We start from the raw sequence: 10,000 nt of genomic DNA on the forward strand, positions 1-10,000 counted from the left end.
TATTAAAATATCAACGTGTCACACCTGTGTCATTGCCTGGAAACTTCTGTTTGAGGTGATGCTATATATATATTTTAGTCAAAATAAGATTAAACACCCAGTACACACAGACCCAGTACACACAGACCCAGTACACACAGATACCCAGTACGCACAGACCCAGTACACGCAGACCCAGTACACACAGAGACCCAGTACACACAGACCCCGTACACACAGACCTAATACACAGACCCAGTACACACAGATCCAGTACACAGACAGACCCAGTACACACAGACCCAGTATACACAGACCCTGTACACACAGACCTAATACACATAGACTCAGTACACACAGACCCAGTACACACAGACCCAGTACACACAGACCCAGTACACAGAGACACAGTACACACAGACCCAGTACAAACAGACCTAGTACACATAGACCCAGTACACACAGACCCAGTACAAACAGACCTAGTACACATAGACCCAGTACACACAGACCTAGTACACATAGACCCAGTACACACATGGACACAGTTTCATGATGTGATGACAGGATTTTGGTTTAGTGAAAAGAGAGGACCACTCTGTGGTTTAACAGTTTATTTAGACTCAGAGAAAACTATTCTTTGGTTACATAAAACTCAAGAAAAACGTGATCATCAAAAACAGAGTTTACATAATATAACATCAGATATTCACCAGACCTTCACACTTTAAGAAGAAGAAAAAATAACTTCAGAAAATAACTAATTGTAATCATTCATGTTACAGGATTACATCCTCAATTTAATATCTGCTGTTAGAAAGTCTCTCCCCCAATGAAATATTAAATAATGACAATATTACAACTTTTTTCATGAAATATTTTGACTTTTTTCCAAAAATATTACAACTTTTTCCCAAAATATTACGACCTTTTTACTTGAAATATTTACTCTGAGATATAAGTTCCTACATTTCCCAGAATGCCATTCAATAATCCCAGAGGACACACAGTATGTCAACGTCACACCACTGCAAAGAAAGTGAGTAAATGAATAAAACACATCCTTAACTTAAGTAAAAGTATTAATCCCACACTGTTAAAATGTAAAGTAAAAGATCTATATTACAACTTTCTTCCTGAAATATTCCAACTTTTTTACTTGAAAAAGTTTGACTTTTTTCCTGAAATATTACTACTTTTTTACTTTAAATATTTAGAATTTTTTCCCTGAAATATTACTACTTTTTTACTTGAAATATTCCGACTTTTTTACTTGAAAAATTCTGACTTTTTTCGATGGGGAAGTGATATTGATAAGCGTCGTGATTTATGCATTTACAGCGTCGGCTATTTTTCTGCCAGCTTTCCTCCTGTTTTAGGAAGCAGCGACTGTATTGTGTTTTGCCTGTTAAACTGTGTCTGTGTTCTTCATATTTATGTAGAATTATAATTTGCTCTTCTTATATATAATATGCGGCTCTGGTAGATGTTTGCGATTGGTCGTGCTGTGCAAACCCCGCCTCTTTTATGTGAACGCGCTCATCGCTGGATTGGGAAACCCTGGGTTGAACTAGTTGTTAATCACCGTCGTGACACAGGTTATACGGGACCGTGGTTGTTAGGGTTAGTGGAGCCGGGGAACTGAAATAAATCCAGGACATGTTGATCTTGCTTCATAGTTCAGGCTGCAGGTGGATAAGCCAGTTGGTGATTGGTTCCCGCACATTTGTAATGGAAGCAGGAGAGATAAACGTACAGGTATCCAGCCTGAGCTGCAGGGAGGAATCAAATCACCAGCAGATTGGGCTGGTTTACCCAGTCTACTATATTACAACTTTCTTACTGAAATATTATGATTTTCTTCTAAAAATATTACAATTTTTTTACTTGACATATTACTTTATTCCTGAAATATTACGACGTTTTTACCTGAAATATTACGACTTTTTTACTTGAAAAATAAAATCCTACATCGTAGTAGTTCTGACGGGAGCAAAGCAGGAAGTAAGATGAGGAAGTATATGAGCGCCAAATGTCCTGGTAAGTGGATGGGTCAAACAAAGACAGGACGCACACCCAGTTCATGCAGCAACTTCAGGTACGGCAAACCCCAAAAATCTGGATTTGGTGCATCCCTAGTTTGAACCTAAACCTCCATCTTTTTTATCAACTTAACTCAGTAGTTTTGGTGTCTAAACTAACCAAACTGGTGACCGATCCCTTCTCTGGTAGTCAGAGCTACTACGGCCACTAGAGGGCGCCGCCACTAGAAACATAAATATAGGTCAGAATGATGCTGGAACAAACCACTTCTGGGGGAGTTTTTTTGGGGGGAACAGACTCTATGCGCCACAAATTCTCACCGTCATAGCAGATAAATTTATAGGTTGTAGAGGAAAAGAAGTCATCCCATGTGCCACCATTCATCCTCACACAGTTATCAAGCCTGGAATTAACACAGCCTTTAGTATCCGGCTGTCCTGGAGACCATTCACTCTCACTCTCGTTGAACTCCACCCCTGGCAGAGACCAGCGCCACACGATGTTTGGTGTGTTTTTTTTAAGCCCAATCCAGGCTCCGCCTTGATACTGTGGATACTTTGCAGTCGCGGCGTCGTGGAGTCTCTTCATGTCTGTCTGGTTAGACACTGTGGCCAGGTCAGTGTGGTTCTCTCTGCAATAATCCTGGGCTTCTTTCCAGGTCTTCTTGTCTCCAATGAAGTGGTAGTCACACAGCTGACCCCCAATAGAGGAACACTGACCTGATAACAGAGAAGAAACTGCAGCGATGGAGCTGAGAACTAGACAAGCATCTGTTCATTAAAAGGTAACTTTGTTCTGTTTTAAAACCTGGACTCATGTTTTTGTGTCTTTTTGTGTTTAACATGAAATCACCATCACCAAACCCACCAGACTTAATTTGTTAACATGCTAGCATATGCTAACATGGTAGCATATACTATAATGCTAATACATGCTAACTAAAATATGTTGGCATGAAAAATTTGGTTCAGTAACGGAAACAAAATAAAAACGATCCTTTTTTCAAAAATAACTAGATCCGCCAAATTGCGTTTGCTAAACCCACCAGACTCCATGTAAATAATAAGTAATGTAAGCATTGTAAAACACACTTCATTCAAAGTGGACAGAAACTAAATAAAACTATCAAAAGCCATCTTGGTTAATCTTTCCACTGTTCCAATAATCACCACTCTGGTTTGGTTGAAATAAACCCTTAATTCACCCATTTACATGAGGAGATATGCTGGCTCTATACACGCTAAAAGTCCTGATTATTTACATGGAGTCTGGTGGAGATATGCTGGCTCTATACACGCTAAAAGTCCTGATTATTTACATGGAGTCTGGTGGAGATATGCTGGCTCTATACACGCTAAAAGTACTGATTATTTACATGGAGTCTGGTGGGTTTGGTGACCATGTTCTTAACTGAAATGTGAGTTGGAGTTGATGAGGAGTGAGCTGTCCAGATGATCCACTTACCCATCACAATCAACACCAACAGACTCCACTGCATCTTCACCCTGTTAGATGATAATAAACAGTTATTTTTGGTATGAAATCAGGATTATTTTACACCATTACTCACTGACTTTTGGAAAAGATGTTGCATTTATTGAGGTTACAACACACACACACACACACACACACACAGAAACACACAAGTCAACAGTGTAACACCGTCAAATGTGAAATTAGCATTCATACATTTCCTGTTGGGGACTTTTTGAATTTGTGTTAAAGGAAATAATATGAAAATGATATTAATATGTTGGAGGAGTGAGGAGGAAACAGACAGAAGAACAGCCTGTCTTTATGTTTAGGGATACAGTTTATAACCCAGTCCCTCAGGATGCAAATCAAAGATTTAACTATTCATCACATTCAGCTGCAAAGTAAAGGGTAACTTTGGGTTTTTTCAACCTGACTCTATGTTCCCATGTGTTTGTGTCTCAGTGACTGATGGGAACAAATATCTTTAAAAATTGTCCAAAGCAAGAAACAAGCTGTAATGTAACCCTACAGATATACACACACACACACACACACACTCACACTCACACTCACACACACACACACACACACACACACACACACATAAACACATACTGGTTTATATGTTTTATCAGGACCAACATTATCACCATGACTTGTGGGGACCAACCTTTCTAAAGGTGCTAGACGTATGAAAAAAATCACGTATATTCACCATAGCCTTGTTAGCTTATACACAACTTTAAACATCTGAATTAATGAAGAAATGTCTTGACCATCATATATGCGGACAACACACGCTGACATACACACACACACACACACATACAAACACAAACACAAAACGCAGACACACACACACACACACACAGACACACACACACACGCAAACACACACACACACACAAACACAAACACAAACACAAAACGCAGACACACACACACACACACACACACAGACGCACACACACACACACACAAACACAAACACAAACACAAAACGCAGACACACACACACACACACACACACACAGACGCACACACACACAGGGAAATTATTATGCAATTTGAAATGTAAAAAACAGAAATATAAATGACCCAGTACACACAGACCCAGTACACACAGACCCAGTACATAGACCCAGTACACACAGACCTAGTTCACATAGACCCAGTACACACAGATACCCAGTACACACACAGACCGAGTACACACAGACCCAATGTTGGAGCCATTACACCACTTTGTTTTGTTTATATAGGCTACCATGTTGGTTAGGCCATTTAATGTGCAGTTCTATGTTTGACCACTGGGTGGAGCATTGCCTTTGGGAAGGCATAAAGGTAATCAGCCACAGGGACACAGGTGTGTGGAAAACAGGGAAAGCAGACAGCTTTTCGCCGTGTCACTCGTGTCAGTCATCTCAGGTTTACGTGTCTTTGATTAGTTTGATAAGGAAAATGAATGGAACTAATCCAGAAATGGTCTGTAATGCTTGTGGGACGGTGAGCAGACTGTTAAGGAAAATAAATGGGTCACAGCACAGAAATGCAAACAAATTTTGGACATTGATTATTGGCACAAAGAACACGCGTCCAAGCGAGTTCTCCCCTGATCCCACCGTATTGGCCGAATGTAGGACTTGATAAAAGACTCTACATTAAATACACCCAGTACACACAGATACCTAGTACACAAAGACCCAGTACACACAGATACCCAGTACGCACAGACCCAGTATACGCAGACCCAGTACACACAGAGACCACGTACACACAGACCCCGTACACACAGACCTAATACACATAGACCCAGTACACACAGACCTAGTACACATAGACCCAGTACACACATTGACACAGTTTCATGATGTGATAACAGGATTTTGGGTTAGTGAAAAGAGAGGACCACTCTGTGGTTTAACAGTTTATTTAGACTCAGAGAAAACTATTCTTTGGTTACATAAAACTGAAGAAAAAATGTGATCATCAAAAACAGAGTTTACATAATATAACATCGGATATTCACCAGAAATTCACACTTTAAGAAGAAGAAATAATAACTTCAGAAAATAACAAATTGTAATCATTCATGTTACAGGATTACATCCTCAATTTAATATCTGCTGTTAGAAAGTCTCTCCCCCAATGAAATATTAAATAATGACAATATTACAACTTTTTTCATGAAATATTTTGACTTTTTTCCCAAAATATTACAACTTTTTTCCCAAAATATTACGACCTTTTTACTTGAAATATTTACTTTGAGATATAAGTTCCTACATTTCCCAGAATGCCATTAAATAATCCCAGAGGACACACAGTATGTCAACGTCACACCACTGCAAACAAAAGTGAGTAAATGAATAAAACACATCCTTAACTTAAGTAAAAGTATTAATCCCACACTGTTAAAATGTAAATTAAAAGATCTATATTACAACTGTCTTCTTCAAATATTACGACATTTTCCCCAAAATTTTACGACTTTTTCATTTCATTTTTAATTAGAAATTTTTTTACTTGAAATATAATATTTATTACGACTTCTTTCCAAAAATATTACAAATTTATTCCCACAATATTACAACTTTTTTCCCCAAAATATTAAAACTTTTTTTGTTTAAATATTATGACTTTTTTTACTTGAAATATTACAACATTTTCCCAAAATATTACGATTTTATTTTTTTCAAAAATATTACACATTTTTTTCTTGAAATTTTTACTTTGAGATATAAGTTCCTGAATTTCCCAGAATGCCATTCAATAATCCCAGAGGACACACAGTATGTCAACGTCACACCACTGCAAACAAAGTGAGTAAATGAATAAAACACATCCTTAACTTAAAGCGACCATATTATGCTCATTTTCAGGTTCATAATTGTATTTAGAGGTTGTATCAGAATAGCTTTACATGGTTTAATTATCAAAAAACACCATATTTTAGTTGTACTGCACATTGCTGCAGCTCCTCTTTTCACCCTGTGTTCAGCTCTCTGTTTTAGCTACAGAGTGAGACCTCTCACTTTCCTCCCATCTTTGGTGGGAGTGGCACATGCTCAGTAACTAGGTAAGATGGATGGTTTTTTCAAAGCTTGTATGCAGCACCAGAGACACAAAATAACTCCCCAAATCCCAGAATTTTTTTCATAATATAGGCACTTTAAGTAAAACTATTAATCCCACACTGTTAAATTGTGAAGTAAAAGATCCATATTACACCTTTCTTCCTGAAATATTATAATTTCCATGGTAACTTTTTTACTTGAAATGTTATTTACTAAGAAATAAGTAAAGTACCTCATCTCAACAGCATTATTACTAAAGTACAGTACTTGAGTAAATGTACTTAGTTTCATTCTGCTGGTTTTTACTTGGAACAGATGAAATTAAACTGGTGTTTCGTCGTCGTCTTTTTTGACCCACTGGTGCGTTCCCTCTCTGTCCATGGCTCCAGACATGTTGCAGTCGTCCCCAGACTGGCCGGGGCCCCAGTTCTTGTAGAGGACCGTCTCGTCAGTGACCCAGAACCAGAAGTCCAGAGTGCAGGTGTAGCGCAGTCCCAGCCACACGTAGGGAGTGGAGGCCGTCTTGGCTCTCTCCTGGACCCAGAGCTGCTCGCCCTGGTTGGTGATGGAGACAAGGTCACGATAGTGATCTCTGCAGTAGTATAACGCGTCCACCCAGGTCATGTTCTTCTTGATCAGGATCACTGAATCTGTCAGAGGAGAAGGGGAGCCAATCAGGGACGGAGCCAGTCAGGGGCGGAGCCAATTAACGGCAGAGTCAATTAGTGGTGGAGCCAATCTTGGGCGGAGACCCAAATGCTCCGTCCGTGGAGACAAACAGGACAGTTTAAATAACAGCTGTAACATTAGATTATATATTTTGTGATGAAGCAATATTACACGAGAGGGTTTGATTTAACGTCATTATTGGCACGACAGTGATGCAGCTAGTATGTTTAGAGAAACTTTTACAACTTTATATATCCACCTTCCCAACAAGTTAGCATGTGGAACTAAATGGATTCCTTAGATCATCTATGTTTTAATGATTCTTCTATCTTCTTCATCTTCTTTCTAACTTTAAAATGGAGCTCGCTACAGCCTTTTAAAAGACAGTAAAGTCGGTCTAAAAGATGCAGTTGAAAGTAAAATCTCAGCAGAAAACTGCACTTTAAAATGTATCTGTTGTTCTATTTTTAGTGCTGCCTTTTATATTCAATTCAACATCCAATTTGTTCAACAAAAGAAAGTTGGAAATTATTTCCTTTCATTTGTTTTAAATCTAACAAGCAGTTTGTTGTATTTTAGCAGAACTGAGAACACTTTATCTGTTTATTTATTGTGAGTTATATCATTATCAAGATATTCAACGATGAACCTCAGATATATGACCGTTACACCGAACTGCCTTGCACTATATTTATATTTATGTTTATACTTAAATCTTAAATCTCAAACTATACTGATATACTTCAGTTGCTACTGTATATTTTTTGTAAATTTGTAAATTCTAGTGCAGTGTTATACTGTACACTTAACTTATATTTCTTACTGTCATTTCTGTTTTTATTCTTTAAGTGGTTAAGTGAGTGTTGTACTTCAGAGCAAAGATTAGCTGGAGTCAAATTCCTTGTCTGTCTAAGCAAACCTGGCCAATAAAGCTGATTCTGATTCTGACTCATACCGTGCGGCCATAATTCTTATAATAAACTAATAAATGAATTAAATCATTAAACAGATGTAGATGTACAGTACCGTTAGATAGACTTCTGATAAACTCACCGTCGTAGCAGAAGAAGGGTTTGGTTTCATTACAGTCAGCAGAGCTCCAATTTCCATTTGACGTAGTCATAGCACATAGCTTCTTAGGGTCTTGTTTATCCTTAGGTTTAGCATTATTCCAGGATCTGAAAGAGAAATTGTTCCCATCTGACCAACTCCAGTCAGAGTCTCTGAACAGGCCGATCCAGAAAGGGCACGTGTTTCTAGTACTCGGGCACGTTGCATAATCCGGGTGCTGTCTCTTGAAGTCTTCTAGCTGTTTGACTCCACTGATCAGGTCAGTGTGATTATCTCTGCAGTATCTCTGAGCCTCTGTCCAGTTCTTCATATGTTATCGTCACTGATATAAATGTTTTGCCGGTCTTGTTGTGTTCTGTGGAACACACAGAAAACTTTTTAGTTTTTATTAGTCTCATAAAATCCTACATTATTCTTATTTCAAAACAATAATGTGATATCAATTCAGAGACTGTTCTCCCCTAAAAAACTCCCCCATCAGTGGTTTGTTCCAGCATCATTCTGACCTATATTCATGTTTCTAGTGGCGGCGCCCTCTAGTGGCCGTAGTAGTTCTGACGGGAGCAAAGCAGGAAGTAAGGTGAGGAAGTAGAAGAGCGCCAAATGTCCTGGTAAGGAGGCAGGCTCGGGGGGGGGGGGGGACTTCCACCCAGGAGACCGGGGTTCATGTCCCGTTTGAAAAGAAAAGGAAACAGAGCGTTATTTTAACTTTAGGGAACAAACTGAGCTACGTCAGGTTCTGGGTCACAATGGTAACCTTCAGGAAGTGAAGTCACGTCTTCACAACGTTAACCACGTGTTTAAAACTGTGACCGTTACCTTCTCTGGTTTAGATATGAGGACCAAAACTCTCCTGTGGGTCAGATTGGAGAGGGGAGAAAAAGTCAGAACTACTACGGCCACTAGAGGGCGCCGCCACTACAAACATAAATATAGGTCAGAATGATGCTGGAACAAACCACTTCTGGGGGAGTTTTTTGGGGGAGACCAGACTCTATGCGCCACATATTCTCACCATCATAGCAGATAAAAGGATATGGTGTAGAACAAGAGATGTCATCCCAATTGCCAACATTCATCCTCACACAGTATTCAGTATTGTCTTTATTATCCGGCTGTCCTCGAGACCATTCACGCTTACTGTCGTTGAACTCCACCCCTGGCTGAGACCAGCGCCAGTCTCGCTGCAGCCCAATCCAGGCTCCGTCTTGATACTGTTCACTTGTGGATCTAAGGAGTCTCTTCATGTCTGTCTGGTTAGACACTGTGGCCAGGTCAGTGTGGTTCTTTTTGCAATAATCCTTGGCTTCTTTCCAGGTCTTCTCATATCAATGAAGTGGTAGTCACACAGCTGACCCCCAATGGAGGAACACTGACCTGATAACAGAGAAGAAACTGCAGCGATGGAGCTGAGAGCTAGACAAGCATCTGTTCATTAAAAGGTAACTTTGTTTTATTTTTAAACCTGGACTCTTTTATAATGTTTTTGTTTCTAAGTGACTGATGTTAAAGAGTAAGATCCTTTTTGTTTAACACGAAACAGCCTCAAAATAACCATCACCAAACCCACCAGACTTAATTTAACATGCTAACATATGCTAACATGGTAGCGTCAAATTGTGTTCGCTAAACCCACCAGACTCCATGTAAATAATCAGTACTTTTATCATGGTAAAACACACTTC

General features: G+C 39.1%; 2 protein-coding genes and 1 long non-coding RNA gene across 4 annotated transcripts in view; all 3 read right to left on the minus strand.

Moving 5' to 3' along the window:
- LOC116066739 (lymphocyte antigen 75-like) overlaps positions 1-3,620 on the minus strand; it is a 9,526-nt gene extending 5,906 nt beyond the window's left edge. The window contains exons 1-2 of the mRNA XM_036007457.1: positions 3,487-3,620; positions 2,343-2,741 (exon numbers count right to left, since the gene is read on the minus strand). Coding sequence (XP_035863350.1) covers positions 2,343-2,741; positions 3,487-3,520 — 433 coding nt within the window. The 5' untranslated portion in view covers positions 3,521-3,620. The remainder of the gene's footprint in view (positions 1-2,342; positions 2,742-3,486) is intronic.
- Positions 3,621-6,798: 3,178 nt separating this feature from the next.
- On the minus strand, positions 6,799-8,625 carry LOC118496294 (putative C-type lectin domain family 20 member A). The gene is made up of 2 exons (XM_036007458.1): positions 8,298-8,625; positions 6,799-7,225 (listed from the first exon to the last, which is right to left on the minus strand). The coding sequence occupies exons 1-2, from the start codon at positions 8,623-8,625 to the stop codon at positions 6,897-6,899; spliced, it is 657 nt and encodes a 218-aa protein (XP_035863351.1). The 3' UTR covers positions 6,799-6,896.
- A 1,008-nt stretch (positions 8,626-9,633) lies between these two features.
- Positions 9,634-10,000, minus strand: part of LOC116067107 — a 6,880-nt gene continuing 6,513 nt past the window's right edge. For both annotated transcript variants that reach the window (XR_004109109.2, XR_004898876.1), the window contains exon 3: positions 9,634-9,692. This is a non-coding gene — a long non-coding RNA (uncharacterized LOC116067107). The remainder of the gene's footprint in view (positions 9,693-10,000) is intronic.

Source organism: Sander lucioperca, chromosome 11 (genome assembly GCF_008315115.2).
Source record: "Sander lucioperca isolate FBNREF2018 chromosome 11, SLUC_FBN_1.2, whole genome shotgun sequence".
NCBI classification, from domain to species: Eukaryota; Metazoa; Chordata; class Actinopteri; order Perciformes; family Percidae; genus Sander; species Sander lucioperca.